This window comes from Mus pahari, chromosome 14 (genome assembly GCF_900095145.1).
Source record: "Mus pahari chromosome 14, PAHARI_EIJ_v1.1, whole genome shotgun sequence".
In the NCBI taxonomy this organism is placed as follows: Eukaryota; Metazoa; Chordata; class Mammalia; order Rodentia; family Muridae; genus Mus; species Mus pahari.
Window position 1 is genome coordinate 69,506,268 of NC_034603.1, and position 15,319 is coordinate 69,521,586.

The 15,319-nt window shown below is 50.7% G+C and overlaps 1 protein-coding gene across 4 annotated transcripts in view; it reads right to left on the minus strand.

Moving 5' to 3' along the window:
* Positions 1-583: 583 nt before the first annotated feature.
* Mpp2 (membrane palmitoylated protein 2) overlaps positions 584-15,319 on the minus strand; it is a 32,520-nt gene continuing 17,784 nt past the window's right edge. For 3 of the 4 annotated variants that reach the window (XM_021211634.2, XM_029546271.1, XM_029546270.1), the window contains 10 exons: positions 8,005-8,157; positions 7,752-7,901; positions 6,651-6,878; positions 5,833-5,964; positions 5,634-5,739; positions 5,480-5,548; positions 5,101-5,262; positions 4,364-4,566; positions 4,030-4,158; positions 586-3,048 (listed from right to left, as the gene is read on the minus strand). In XM_021211634.2, coding sequence (XP_021067293.1) covers positions 2,872-3,048; positions 4,030-4,158; positions 4,364-4,566; positions 5,101-5,262; positions 5,480-5,548; positions 5,634-5,739; positions 5,833-5,964; positions 6,651-6,878; positions 7,752-7,901; positions 8,005-8,157 — 1,509 coding nt within the window. In that variant the 3' untranslated portion in view covers positions 586-2,871. Of the gene's footprint in view, positions 3,049-4,029; positions 4,159-4,363; positions 4,567-5,100; positions 5,263-5,479; positions 5,549-5,633; positions 5,740-5,832; positions 5,965-6,650; positions 6,879-7,751; positions 7,902-8,004; positions 8,158-15,319 lie in introns of all 4 variants that reach the window. The other variant, XM_021211632.2, reaches the window with a different exon arrangement.

Below are 15,319 nucleotides of genomic sequence, written 5' to 3' on the forward strand. Positions count from 1 at the left end.
CAGAGGAAGACTACATTTCCCAGCCTTCCATTCCGTATCCTGGGGCTGGGACTAGGTTCTGCTGTCCACGTAGCCTTAGAGAATCCATAGTGCTAATGGTGGAGTGGGGTGTCACCGTTCCCTCCTGAAGAACTCCAGGTGTGGAGGAGCGTGGATCCCCTGGTCCACACGCACACTGGGGCGGTGGTTGCTGTTCTGGGGATTAAAAGACTAACGATTTGGTGTCCTCTCCTGCCCTGGGGTGAGCACCTAGGGCCCATGAGCAGTAGCACTGGGAGGCTGGCGCTTGTACAGAGTCTTGGGGGATAGGGGTGTCTGCAGAAGGCCACACAAGCCCCAGGTGGAGTCGGGTGGATTGACCATGAAGTCCCTGAGTCCACAGCGCCCCCGATGCTCACCAGTCCCCAGGCATATACACTTAGAAGATCCCCATGTGCAGATAAGAGGAAGAAGTCGCCACAGTAGACACACAGAAGCATGTCAGTCCATCTCCCATTCCAGAATAATTTACGCTGTATTCTCAAACCCTAACCTTCTCCCAAAACCATCTCCTCAACCCCAAGCAAAGACAAACAGAGCCAGAAACACTTGCTGTCACGTTTAATCAAAGGAAAAGAAAGAAAACTTAAAAATTAGATGGCTGGGGGTGAGGAGGGGGGAGACAGAGGGATAGCAACAGGCTGGGAGTATGGACCATGGCGGGGGGTGGCAGGGTCCTCCTCCTCCTGAGGTCCCCAAATACAAGAGGCCACGGTGGGAGGGAGGGACGACAGAGTTACAGAGCGAGCTAGCTTGGTGGGCACGAACATGTTCTAACACGTGCCAGGTGAGCTGAGGAGGCTCACAGCCTCTGTTCCCTCGTGGCCAGTGTGTGGACAGGTTGTAGAGCCAGGCTCAGTGGGAGGTAGGCGGCTGTTCAGAGAGGAGGGGCCCTTGTACATTACTAGAGAGGAGGATGTAGGGGGGTGATACCACAGTGGATATCCAGGGAAGAACTGGTACCAGCTCTCCAGCATGGTGCCTGCCAGATCTCTATCAGAGGCCGTGGTCTTTTGGTTGGGGAGCTCTGTGGGTTAATCAAGGGGGATCGGGGGCTGTCATAGATGCTTCTCTGAGCCTGCGCTCATCCTCCAGGGGAGGAAGGAACTGGCAAGGAGGGCAGTCCCCTTCGGCTAAGTAAGGGTCAGGGGTCACAGCAAGATACTGAAGGAAAGGACATTGACTGACTAAAGGATAAACCACAGGAAGGTGCTAGTGGAGCTATGCAAAATAGCAGCGGGCAGGCCCACCTCTAGTCTCGTCTGCACATCCGATGCCAATGCAAATGAGATTCCTAATATAATAAATATATTTCTAACATTTGTAATAAATATTCTGTCTACTCTCCCTCCCTCCCCTTCTCTAGGAAATGGGCACACAGTGGTTCAGGGACAAGCCTGGGCTGACAGTGCAGCAAAGATTGACGCTCAGGAGAACTGGGAGGCACAGGGTGGAGGTGCCAGGGGGGAGTCTCCTGTGAGGACATGGGGCCCCTCAAGAGTGAGGAATGAAATGTCTCCAGATGTCAAGGATGGGGTTCCTAGAAGGATTATCCTATCTTACAAAAATCGTCCTCCCCAAGGGCTAAAGGCTGGTACTGAGGACAAGGGAAAATGGGAGAGTAGAGGAAGATCCAGGCTCTGAAGTCTGGAATGGGGGATCGTAAGAAATGGAGTTGAGGGGAACCCATAAGGGGACTTCAAAGAGCCACCTCCAAGAGAAGGCAATCCTCTGACTCCCCCCAAACTCAACCAAATGTGTGCATATGCATGTGTCACACACACACACACACACACACACACACACACCAAGGCCAGAAGCACAGACCAGCACCACATCAGGCAGTGCCACAGACTGCCCAGCGTGCAGTGCCAATGGCACCCCTTGGAGCTGTGTGACAAGTGCCACTAAAGCTAATCTGTTTCCAAGCCCCCACTCACAGTCTCCCCACCCCTCCTAAGCCCTAATGCCAGCGGGTCACCCAGATCCATCCAGATAAAAGCCTGAAGTGAATAAAACCTGCTGCGGGCTGTGGAGCCTGGGGTACTTTGGGTCCCAACAACAGAGGGTTCAGCTCTCTAGGCCCTATCGCCAACCTGGGCTAAGCCTTACTGATACCCACCAGCTGCAAGTCTGAGGAGCAGGACTTACAAAAGAGGGGCACATTGAGAAAGTCTGTGGAGAGACTTTGGCAGTGAGAAGCTTGGAGTGAGGGAGGGACCAGACTGTGTTTGCTCCTCACGGAGCTGAGACCTGCGTCGCCAGTTGCAGCGACTGGCTCATGACGGGGTGACCCCAGCCTCTAAAATGTCCCAGGCTGGCACCATTGCCTGGGTCTGCCTAGCTACCAATGGTCTGAGTACCTGGCCATATGAGAACAGCCCAAGGCTGAACAGCCCAAGGCTGTTCCTAGGACTATCGTAAGGGGTGGGAGGGGCGAGGGAACCAGGTGGTTGTGGCCAGTCCAGAGGAGAAAAAGGCTGGCAGGGTCACGGGCCTCCTGACCACAAGGTCCCAAGCAGCTCTGCTCTTCCCTGGACTGGGAATTACAGGAGTGATCTGAGACGCTCCTGGACACAGCATGATCCTTAGAATGGGGTGTCTGGTGGCCGGTAGACACGGGGAGTGGGCAGCACCTGGGTACAGAGGTACCCCATGAACACCTACTTCCCTGGCAGTGCACACCTCTATACTGAAGCCAGCCCCTGCTGGGAACTGCGGTCCAGGGAAAACCAGAGATGGGGACGAGGACCATTAGCAGGATGGGGGAGTATCACAGGTGGAGTGGAAGTCGGATTCCCGACCAGGCAGTAACAAGGTCCAGAGCAGGACTCAATACACCCAGCTCACAGGCACCCACTGGGGCTCTGTGCGAAGTTTCTCCATGGCCGTCTGGAGCTCACGAAAGGTCCTCTCCAGGTTGCTGTTGACCAGGCTGAGGTCGAAGTAATGCCCATAGCCCCTCTGGATACGGCTGCTCTCCTCCACTGTCCGCCTCAGATCCGCCTCCTGTCCCCCGCACAAGGAGCTTCGGTCAGCGTCTCCAACTCAGTGCCACCATTAGAGGGATCTACAACCCGCCTACCTCACCCCAACGTTCAGCCACAGTGACACAGATCGATCCCCTGTTACCCCCACCCCCACCCCGCTAGCTGTGCTCCTGCATCCAGCCCAGATGGATGGAAGGAAGGAAGGGAGGGAGGGAGGGAGGGAGGGGAGGAGGGAGGATGGGGGGGGGAGGATAGAAGGAAGGAAAGAAATACCGGTGTTGTAAATGACGAGGTGGGGCACTAACCATTAGACCACCCACGGGCTCTTCACCACAGCCCCATAAGGGAGGATCGATTGTCTCCCCCTCATAACACAAAGCTCAGATACTAAGAGGTCACAGTGAGGGGTTATTTCCACAGGGATCTGCCTGCCTCCAGACAATGACTCCTTCAGTCTGACGGAGCTCCTTACTGTAGCTATGAGGTGGCATCAGGACCTACCAGGTACCAAGATAATCCCACGCACGAACAAGTTAACTCCCACCCCAGATGTAAGGAAGCTCTCTGGGAAGGAACTGGACAACTGACTTAATGAAGCGGAGGGGTAGCTGTGTCCCAGAGGCCTTAGCCATGGTTTCCAAGGCCAGGATCAGGTCATCAGAAGATGCAAGCCCAGCCTAGAAGCTGTCCTAACAGGCACGGGGCAGAGTTCGGCAAGCCCTGTTCCTAGGGGAATGCTGTGTCAAGAAACTTCCCGTGACCATCTCTGTCCCCCAGACCCTCCACTGGCCCTCTAGGACTCACTCTGTCTGTAGAGTGCATCACATAGTAGGCCTGAAGTCAGGACTGTGTCCTTGGCTCCATCTAAGACTTTGGGCACTGTGTTCTCTCAACCTTTCCTTTTCACACCTACAAATCACTGCCCGAAATCCTACCCCTCTTGAGCACCACCACCCCAGGCCGCCAGCAAACCCCTTCCCAGCAGTTCTGAGTCCCTCACCGTCAGCTGCTTAGTGGACACGCCGCTCTCCAGCGCAGCCCGGTTCATAGCCCGTAGAGTCTCATAGTCAGGAGCCTCTATGAACACCACGTAAGGGACAAACTCGGCTGTCCTCAGGACCTTCACCGCCTGCAGGAAAAGAGGGTGGACGCACATCTTCACGTGTGCTGGGAACAGGAAGGGTGTGTGGGTGACGGGATGGGCGCCTGCCTGGAGTTCTGGGACCTGAGAATGGGAAGTGGCTGGCAGAGGGCCTACTGAAGGGGATCTAGGTGCGCTGGGGAATGTGGGAACAGGGGCTCTGACTGACAGGAACCAGAAGGGCTAGAAGTACCTGCGGGTTGACATCCAGCACGCACACCTTGCCAGAGGCAACAACGCCCCGGATGGAGTCGATCCGTGTGCCATACAGGTTGCCCTCATACTCGCCATGTTCCAGGTAGCGCCCGGCTCGGATGTCAGCCTCCATCTCCCCACGGGACACAAAGCTGTAGCCCTGCCCCTCACGTTCTGAGTCCTTGGGCCTCCGCGATGTGTCTGGAGAGGGAAGGCAGGGCTAACTGGTGAGTCAAGCCACCCCACCTAAAACATCCACACGTGGGTTCCTTGGGGGTTGCGTGATCTTGGCCCTAAAGGCATAGCCTCCAAGAATCACCTCCCACCCTCCACCTCCTGCCGTCCCATCACTTGGAAGCCCTAACTGCTGGAAGGCCACATACAGTTCGACCCTGTTTCACCAGACCCGAGGTAGACACTCACTTAAAACAACAACCAACCAACCAACCAACCAAACAAACAACAACAAAAAAAAAACTTTTTAGAAGTAAAACCCTGAGAGAAGAAATCCTGATATAAAAGCCATGCCCTTCACCGGATCCTGAGTCTGCAGTTCCCCTCATCTACCCACAGAGGGCGCACACTACACACCCAAAGGAACCACCTGACCTGGTGTGTCCCCAAGATGCTCTCTCAGTGCTGCTCAGCACCCCTCCACGACCATTCCCTCCTTCCCCCTCACCCCACCCCGGACACATCCACCCTCGCACCTCCCGTTCCACGGCCCTCACTCACAGGGCACCGTGGTGCCGTAGCGGTCTGGATCCCACAGAATGAGTTTGTTTTTCAGGCTGCGCCGGCCCACACCCTGCGCTCCAATCAGCACCAGGGTTTTCCTGCGGAATGGGGGCATGCGGGCCACCTCCTCATAAATGAGCAGCTCATGGCGGTCAAACTCTGGGGACAGAGAGATAGAGCCGCTCACCAGGCTGCCCCGTGGGGGAGGGGAGGGACTCTCTCAGAATGCATCAAGGGTTAAAAAAAAAAAAAAAAAGCAGCCAGGGAAACGGAAAGGAACTAGGCAGGCCTAGGATCGAGGCAGAGAAAACTCACTGGTCACTTGTGAGGAAGAGAGATATGACATTAGGCAACTGGGACAAGAATTAATACCCACCTGCATTCTTGGTGGTCAAATACATCATTCGCTTCTTTTTCTTTCCTGAAAGGCTGCCGCATAGGGTCCCTGGCCACAAGGAAATAAGTAAGCAAGCAAGCTGGGCCATGCCAGGTCTTAAACTGGGGCCTGAGGTGAAGGAGGGGACTCCTACCTGAGGTCGGGGTCAATTCCAGGTCCCGCTTGACAAATGCTTTCCGCTTCTCCTCCAACAGCTGGCTGGGGATGAGGCCAGCACTGCCACCTTCTACGTGGCATGCCTGAAACAGCGGAGCATGCCAAAGACCTGCCTGGGTAAGAGGACCCTTCCCTGCACCCTACTTAGAGACGTTTCAGGAGTGCCCCAGGCTCACCTGCCACCAGTTGGCATCGTCTTGATTTACAATCTGGAGCAAGTCCCCCGCGTTGAAGCGCAGGCCTGCCTCCTTGCAGGGGCTGAGACTGTCCCGGGCAGGGTCATAGTCGAAGTGGCATTTAACAAATACCTGAGCCCAGGGGTTTGGAAAGGGTCAAACAGAGCAACAGAGCACAGCCACTCCCTCCTGGCCACTCCCCCACCCTGGAGGAGTGAGACCTCCAGGCTGGCCTACCCTGCCTTGTTGGTACTCTCCTTGGTGACTGGAACTAAGAGATTGAGATTGAGCGAATGGGAAACTACCCAAGGCTGGGTCAGGTCCCATGGAGGGGTCACCTAATCCTGTATTCTTCCTTCCACCCTCCAGGAGGACAGAGCTTTGAGTTTAAAAGCCAAGGAGGAGGTGAACAGTGCCCCAGTCCACCAATGAGGAAGTTGCTTCCAGGGCAGGTGAGGAACCCCACCTTACACAGGTCTGAGGGGTGAGCTCTTGCACACATACAAGGTGCAAAGACTACAATGATCTGCATCCCTTTGCACACTCAGGACACTCAAGACAAATCTCTTGCACACTCAGGTAGAACCTCCTAGTCACAGATGCTCACATGTCCCTTGCACACATGTGTGAATGCCTACATGTAAGACAGTTTAACATCTGTTTATGTGTCACACTTAGAGGCTGTGTGGGTAATGAGTGGCGCCTGCCTGAAGGTCCTGCTGTATCTTTTTCGCTTAGGTGAATAGCAAGAGGCCTGAGACTTCACTTAAGAGGCTCAGTGGTCCCTGGAGCTGGGCGGGGCTCAGGCAGAGGCCCACCTGTCGGGGCAGGTGGGGTTCCTGGTAGCTGGGCAAGATCTTGAGGATGACACTGCCACTGGCACTGCGTAGGAGCTCCTGCAGTGCCCGGGGATCGCTGCCCACTGGCTGCCCATTCACTTCCTTGATGATGTCACCGACGTGCAGCAGGCCTTGCTGAGCCACCATGCCCCCATGCAGAATTCGGGCAATCACCAGCTCGCCACCCTCCACTCGGAATGTCACACCCTGAAGGATCAAAGGAGCACAGAGTAAGGCTAGCTCTGTCTTCAAATGGGGCTCCTGGTGGCCCTCCCATTCCTGTCCCCACCCTCACCTCCACTCAAAAAGTCCCCTACTCTAGTCTCAGTTCTTACAGACACAACCTGGAGAACATACTGAGGGAGAATGAGTGTGTATGTGTGCATAGTGTGTGTGCGTGGTGTGTGTGTGTGTGTGTAGTGTATACTTAGGGTGTATGTGTATGGTATGTGTATATTGTGTGTCTCCATATGTATAGTGTGTGTATGTATGGTGTGTGTGTATGCATATGTGTAGTGTGTGTTTATGGTGTGTGTATGGTATGTATGTATGGTATATGTATAGTGTGTGTATGTATAGTGTGTATGTGTGTATACTGTGTGCGTGTACAGTGTGCGTGTGTGGTGTGTATTTTTTGTGGTGTGTATAGTGTGTGTATATATATTTGTGTGTGTGTGGTATGTATTTATGGTGTATGTGTGTGTAGTATATGTGTATGGTATATGTATAGTGTGCGTGTATCCATATGTATAGTGTGTGTATGTGTATAGTGTGTGTATGTATGGTATGTGTATATATTATGTGTGTATGGTGTGTGTGTGTGTGGTGTGCATTTATGGTGTGTGTATGGTATGTGTAGAGTGTGTGTGTCCATATGTATAGTATGTATATGTGTATATATGGTGTGGGTGTGTGTGTGGGGGGGGTGCGTGTGCGCATGCGCATGTTTGCATGTGTGTGTGGTGTGTGCTCCTAAGTCCTGGCAGGTACTCCCTAGAGCCAACCTGGGCCTATCTTCATCTTTAACTCCCACCCGTTCTTTCTCAGTGCCCTCTCCCCCCACAAGCCTCTGGCCCTCACCAGATGTTCTCCTGCAGTCTTCCGAATGCCCACCATGCGCACCGCATCAGGAGGTACTGGCTGGTTGCTGAACATGGGATCCAGACCTGGGCTTGGGGGTGGTGTCTCATAAGTCTTTGAAGCCACTGAATCATGTGTCTCCAGGAGGGACTAAAGAGGGACCGGAAGAGAAGGGATAATGTGGAAATGCCCAGTGCTGGCTTCTGGACCACCCCACCCTCCCCACCCCTCCCCACCCCCAGCAGCCTGGAACCTGGAAGTGGGGCTCCTGGAGGATTCGTGCCAGCTCTGCAGCAGTGCTGCTCTGCTCTGCCAGCTCTGCCAGGTCCCGAAGGATTTCCTGCACCAGCTCCAGGTTGTTATCCCGGACAGCCTCCAACTTTGTCTCCTCCAGCCGCTCGTGGGCCTAGGGTGTGGAAACAGTGCAGATAAGGCCACCCAGGAGTCCTGGGATGACACCCAGAGCTCCTCCTCTGGCTCCAAGCCCCTAAACCCTACTTGCATCATCATTCTGGGTCCTGCTTCAACTACACAAGACATAGACACACACACACACACAACACGATCATATTCCTGTGTATCTTGCTTTCCTTTCTCCAGCAAGTAATTATTAAGACTCAGTTTATGCACAGGACAATCCAAAGACAGACTTCTATTTCTATCCTCTTGACATACAGGGTCACCAAAAATCATCAAACTGTCCCCATCTCCCAAGATAATGTAAGTATATGTGGTCAACATCATGGTTGGATGAGACCTTTAGCACCTTGTAGCCCGAGATCAGAAAGCCAAGGAGGTAAAAGAACTTTCCCAAGGTCATAGACTTGAACCTGGGTCTCCAGGCTCAGTGCTTCTTAGGCAGAAGAGACATGTGTGTGTGTGTGTGTGTGTGTGTGTTTGTGTGTGTGTGTGTGTGTTACAGCACGCGTGTAGAGATCAGAGGATCATTTTGTGAAGTCAGGTAAAGGCACTTGTCGTGAAGGCCTGGGACCCTGAGTTTGTTCCCTGGAACCCACATAAAGGTGGAGAGAGAGAAGAGAACTGACTCCACAAAATGATCCTCTGATCCCCGTGTACATGCTACAACACGCACACCCACCCGTGCACACCTTGCATGCTTCATAAATACTTTTTTAAAAAAAACATATCTCTTTAAAGAAAGCTGTGCACGAGGCCAGAAGAAAACCTTGCATCTGCGCGTTGCTATGTTCCAGAGCAAGGGGACCTGAAAGTGGGTAAAGACCCCATTCCCAGCTGATAGGGAAGGTCACACCGGGCAACGCAGCAGGGCCATCCTGAGATCTATGGGCACAAAGTCTTCCCTGATGTTCATGTGAAGGATAGCCGCAGGCACAGTCACTTCACCCCAAGGTGCGTGAGCCCCCTTTGCTCCATAAACCATTGTGCCATTAGCGCGCACACACACAAAAGTGTAATGTAAATATGTATGGTAACATTACCTAATAATCCATGCTCAGTGTTCACCACTGTCCCAAAAGTATCCTTTATAATTTAACTTTTCTGACCCAAGACCCTGCCAAGGATCATGTGCTGCTTTTGGTCACAAGATATGCTTATTCTTCTTTAATCTAGAATATCTCAATGGTTCTCATCAGACTTTTAAAGAGTCTGGGCAGTGGTTCTCAGTGGGCCACAGCTGGATTTGTCTGATTTGGTAATAGTTAGACCCGGGTAAACATCTGGCGAGATTTTACACGGGGGAGCTGTGTCTCTCCCACACTTTAAGGCTGTGTGACTGTCCTGGTCCCCAATGATCCTTCCCCTCGGAATCTGGCATCCACTCATGACCCTTGCTGAATCTGTTATCCTCTTCAAAGCTGCTTAGCACTGAGTACCTGCCAACCTTCCACATTTTGGTTGCCATTCTCCTGGGAGAGAGAGCTTTCCTGGGGCTGGGAGCTAGCTCAGACTAAAGCACTCCTCAGCTCTAAGGTCTGGAGTTCGGATCCTCAGGACCCATGTGCATGCTGGGCTGGCAGCAGATGTCCTGTCATCCCAGCCTTGAAAGACAAGAGACAAGGGCTCCTCAGAACAAACTGGCCAGAGAGGCTGCACGGTGGGAAGGTCTAGGCTTGCTTGGAAGACCCTGACTCAAAGAGCAATGGGGAGCAATGGAGAACTCCTAACCTCAGCCTTGGGACTCCACACATGTGTATGTGCACCTACCCACACGTGTGTGCTCACAAACACGTTAACCATGCAGACACAGAGAGAGAGACAGAGCGAGACAGAGCGAGGAGGAGAAAAAAGGAGAGAGGAGAAAGAGAGTTTTTTCCTTTCTCCCCCCAACCCTGTCTCCTTTCTCTGAAAATTGGATTTTTGTGTTTTGTTTTGAGACAGGGTTTCTCTGTGTAGCCCTGGCTTTCCTGGAACTCACTCTGTAGACCAGGATGGCCTCGAACTCAGAAATCTGCCTACCTCTGCCTCCCAAGTGCTGGGACTAAAGGCGTGCACCACCACTGCCCAGCCTGAATATTGTTAAGAAAACTTTTTCTTTCTTTCTTTTTCTTTTGGTTTATTGATAGTTTTACTTAAATACAGCCCTTCTCACTTGCCTCATGCTGTCAAGGCAGTTTTTATACTATGTGGCAGAGTTAAAATGTCGTAAAAGAGTATGTAACCTGAAAAACAAACCACTATCTATGCCTTAGCAGAAAAAGTGGGTGATTGTGTGTGTGTGTGTGTGTATGATAATGGACTCCATTATGACATTTTATACATTTTTCCTATTTTATGTATCAGAGTGTTTTGACAGCATGTATTTCTGTACACCTCACAAAAGCAGGGCCTCAGGTCAGAAGGCGACATTAGATCTCCTCCTGGCTCTGGGGTTACAGTTTGTGAGCTACCATGTGTGTGCCGGGAATCAAACCCCGGTCCTCTAGAAGAGCAGCCGGTGTTCTGACCAGCTCCCCAGCCCTGTATTATGAATTCTTATCATACTCGCTCTTTAGCACCCTATCTCATCTCCTTTCCACTCCCAGGGAACCCCTCCACTCCCCAACTGGTTCCCCACGACTCCCATGTATTGCTGGATTCGTTTGTTCAGTGTGCCAGTGAGCTCAGCCGACCTCTTACACAGTTCCTCATGTTATGGAGCCCCCCCCCCACTTACCCCAGCCATAAATTTATTTTTGTTGCTACTTACTAACAGTAATTTGCTACAGTTATGAATCGTAATATAAATATCTGGTATGCAGGATATCTGCTATGCAACCCTCAAAGGAGTTTTGGCTCACAGGATGGCTTAGAGGTTCATGGGTGAGGTCACTTACAGAAGCATGGGGGACCTTCCCAGTGCCTACCACTGAAGAAAATCCCCCTCAGCAATCACCTGCCTAATGATGCCTATAGATCCTGGGGAAGGAGATTATGAGTCGTCTATCCTCCCATCCCCCACCCTCACCTCCTTTGATCTTTTACTCAGTGGGTTTTATGTATATTATCCACCAATATCGCTGTCTGTCTTGGGCTTGGGCTTGGGTTCCGGTTCCGGCTAGGTGGGGTTCCGGTTCCGGCTAGTTGTTTTTAAGAAAGGGCCTTGCTGTGTGTCCTAGACTATTCTCAAACTCCAACATCCCTGCCTCAGCCTCCCAAGTGCCGGGTCACAGGTGTGTGCTGTGACGCTAAGTCCAGCTTCATTTTCACTGGCTGGTTTTCTCCAAGGGTAACGCATCCACACCTGGGTGTTGTTGGTAGGAGTCCATCCATCCAAGAGCTCCCTCTTCCACTATGATATATGCTTACCTAATACTTCCCCTAACCCAGGTCATGCTTTTAAACTGTGTTTTATTTCCATTCAATGTGTGTGTGTGTGTGTGTGTGTGTGTACATGTGTATGCGTTTGTTGGTGCGAGTCTGCCACAGCACACGAGTGGGAGGTCAGAGGACAACTTCATGAAGCCGGATCTCTCCTTCCACATTTCCTTGGATTTCAGGGTTCAAACTCAGGTCAGCAAGCTCTCGAGGTCAGCGCTTTACCCCCACGCTATTTCACTGGTCTTGGTGTGCCATTTCCGCAGTAGTCAATATTGATGGTTTCCATTAAGATAACTCTCTGGGGAGTCCTTACTCTTTCTCCCTCCTCCTCTCTTCCTCAGTGAGAACTCATTTCCCAACCATAACAACCAACCACTGAACTTTTGCCCTTCAGATTAACTGAGCGTCTACACCATCTAGAGATCCCGGTGGTGTTTTGGGGGAGTGTCTTGTTTGTTTGGGGTTTTTTGAAACAAGGCCTAGCTGTGCAGGTCAGGCTGTCCTTGAATGCATAGAGAGGGGCCTACATCGGCCTCCTGACAGCTCTCTGTCCATACGAGATTGGCATGTCCAGGAAGCGTTCATGAGTGTGCATGTTCTCCGTGTTGTCTAGCACGGTAGCCACTAGCCATGGTGAACACTGAACTCGTGGCTGTTGGCTGTGAGACACTCAAATTTTTCTGTTTTGGTTTGGTTTTAGAGACAGGGTTTCTCTGTGTAGCCCAGGCTGTGCTGCAACTCACTCTGTAGACCAGGCTGGCCCCAAACTCCAAGATCAATTTGCCTCTGCCTCCAGAATTCTAGGATTTTTTTTAATGTAAGCATTTTACTTTTAGTATCATTTTGGTGCATTTTTATTACTATAACTAAAAATAAGCTGAGGCTGAGAGCTGGGAGTGTAACTCAGCAATAGAACCACACTCTGGGCCCCCAGAACCATCAAAATAACATCGACAACAAGACCACCTTGATACTGAGTAACATAGAAACAATAGAATGTTATTTCTTGGGCTGGAGAGGTGGCCCAGAGGTTAAGAGCACTGGCTGCTCTTCCAAAGTGATCCTGGCTCAATTCCTAGCATCCACATGGCAGCTCACAGCTGTTCATAACTCCAGTTCCAGGGGATCTGATACCATCACACAGACATCCATGCAGGCAGAACATCAGTGTACATAACATAAAAATAAACAAGACATTTTTTTTAAAAAGTTCTTTCTTACAGTCTTGCAGGCCGGGAGGTTAGAGACCATTAGAGAGACCATTAGAGGCCGTTAGAGACCATTGCGCTCAATGTCTGAAGAGTTGATTCCTGCGTATGGCCTCGTGGGGAGGTCAGAAGGCTTTTAAAAGAACTTCGCTAATTCTTTCCAGCAGCCTGTAAGGTTGCTAATCTCACTGAGAAGGTCTCCACCCTCATGAGCCAACCACCCCCTAAACGATACACTGTTAATACTATTGCAGTAAAGGCTCCCTGAAGTTTAGAGAAGACCGGAGCATTCAAATCATGCATCCTGTGCCACAGTGTATAGTGAGAACACTGGACAAACGTTCCTTGAATTAATACCGTTTCTGTACAATCAGCAACACTCAGTCTCTAGATAGTTGTATCCATTGTCCCTTCACTGTATGTTGTATTTTACCCCTTAACTCTTATTTTTAATTTGTACACTGATAGAGCTCAATTTTTAAACCTACACTAAAGACTAAACTCGAAGTTTCAGTTCCATCCCATTATACCCTGTACAGACAGACAGACAGACAGACACACACACACACACACACACACACACACACACACACACACACATACACCATGCATCCAGAAGAAATCATTTCATCAGTAGTTTAGGGATTATGCTGTTTCCACAAAACTAAAATGCCAATTTATTTCTCCTTCTTTTATTCTCTTTCTGCTTTCTCTTTTTGTTTGTTTGGGGTTTTATTTTTAGATCTTGGTCATTTTTATTTTACCTGTAGGGGTATTTTGCCTGTATGTCTGTGCACCATGTACCTACTGTACCCATAGAGACCAGAAGGGGGCATCAGATCCCCTGCAGCTGCAGTTAAAGATAGTTGTTAGCCACAGTGTCCTTGCTGGGATTAAACCTGGGTCCCCTGGAAGACCAGCCAGTGCTCTTAACTGATGAGCCATCTCCCCAGCCCCTTGTGTTTCGGCTTTTTTGTTTCTTTATTTGTTTGAGACAGGGTCTCACTATGTAGCCAAGGCTGACCTGAACTCACTCTGTGAACTCATAGCAATCCTCCTGCCTCTGCCTCCCAAGTGCTAGGATTAAAGACGGACATCACCGCACCACACAGCTGTTATCTGGATTTCCAACCTAACGATTCACTCTAGAGACCACCCCATGCCACAAATGGAGATTCCCTCCACAGCTATTACCTTCTTTAATGACTGCACAGACACTACTGCGCACCTGGAGTATTACACATTTCTTAACCAGTCTCCAAATATTTAGGTTTCTTTCTAATATTTTGCTACTGCAGTAAGACTGTGGCAAATAACCATGGCACAGTGCTCTCTATCCATGGAGAGTCCTGTGTACACTTCTGGAAGTCTGGCTGGGTCAAGCTTACGACCTGGATACCCTGGAGCTGCGGCCAACCTCCTCTCCCACCAGCATCCCAAAGCTCCTCCCCATACTGATCAAGTTTCTGAGTGCCTGCCAGTCACTCCCATAGGAAATGATCTGTCACTGTGGCTTCATTTGCATTTTGCTTATTACGGGCGCAGTCAAGCATCTCTTCGTATGTTTAAAGACCATCTGTGTATCTTCTGGTGTGAACTGTCTGTTCACGTCTTTTGCCAAATTTTTCTATTTGATTTTTTTTTCCTTTTCCCATTTTTAAATGTTCTCTCTATATTGAGAAGATTAGCCCTTTATTTGTGACATCTTTCACAAATCATTTTCCTCTAGCTTGTCATTTGTCTTTGGATCCTGCCTATAGTAGCATTGCCTTGCCAAAAAAAAAAATGTTTAATATGGCTGAATTCATTAATCTTTCATGCATCCGAATTTTGAGGTTGGGAGGGGTGGTTCCCATACATAGGTCTGTTTGTCTGTTTGTTTGTTTCTAGGATGCATAGTTTCACACTTATATCTCTGATCAGCTCGAAGTTTATTCTGATGCATGGTGTGAATTGTGGATCTACTTTGATGTTTTCAAAAATGACCGTCAAGATTCCTTAATGCTATTTTATTAAAACTACACAGTAGGAGGCTAGGGAGATGGCTGTCAGTAAAGTTCCTACTGTACAAGCATGAGGACCTGCATTCAGATGCCTAAGACAAATGTTAAAAGGTGGAAGTGGAGCGTGTGCCTGTGATGCTAGCACACACGGGGCCGAAGGGTGGGCTGCGTGTGGGGTGGGGGTGGGGATGAGGCGGTAACAAGAGGAGGCGCAGATTCCTGGGGCTGTCGCTGGCTAGCCGGCCTGGCCAGACTGATGAGCTCTGGCATCTGTGAGAGACTGTCTAAAAAAGCATGGCCTGGAGACGTGGCTCAGCAGTTAAGTGCCCTGGCTGCTCTTGCAGAAGACCCCCTGGTTTGGTTCCCAGCGCCCACGAGGCAGCTCATGACTGCTTCTAACTCCAGTTTCATACGGTCCCGGAGCTTTCTTCTAGCTCCCAGGGCACCGGGAACATGTTGTGTGTACATATATGCAGGCACTCACATGTGTGCATGCAGTAAAAATAAATGCGACTTTAAAAATGTAAAAGTGAGCCGGGCGTGGTGGCACGTGCCTTTAATCCCAGCACTCAGGAGG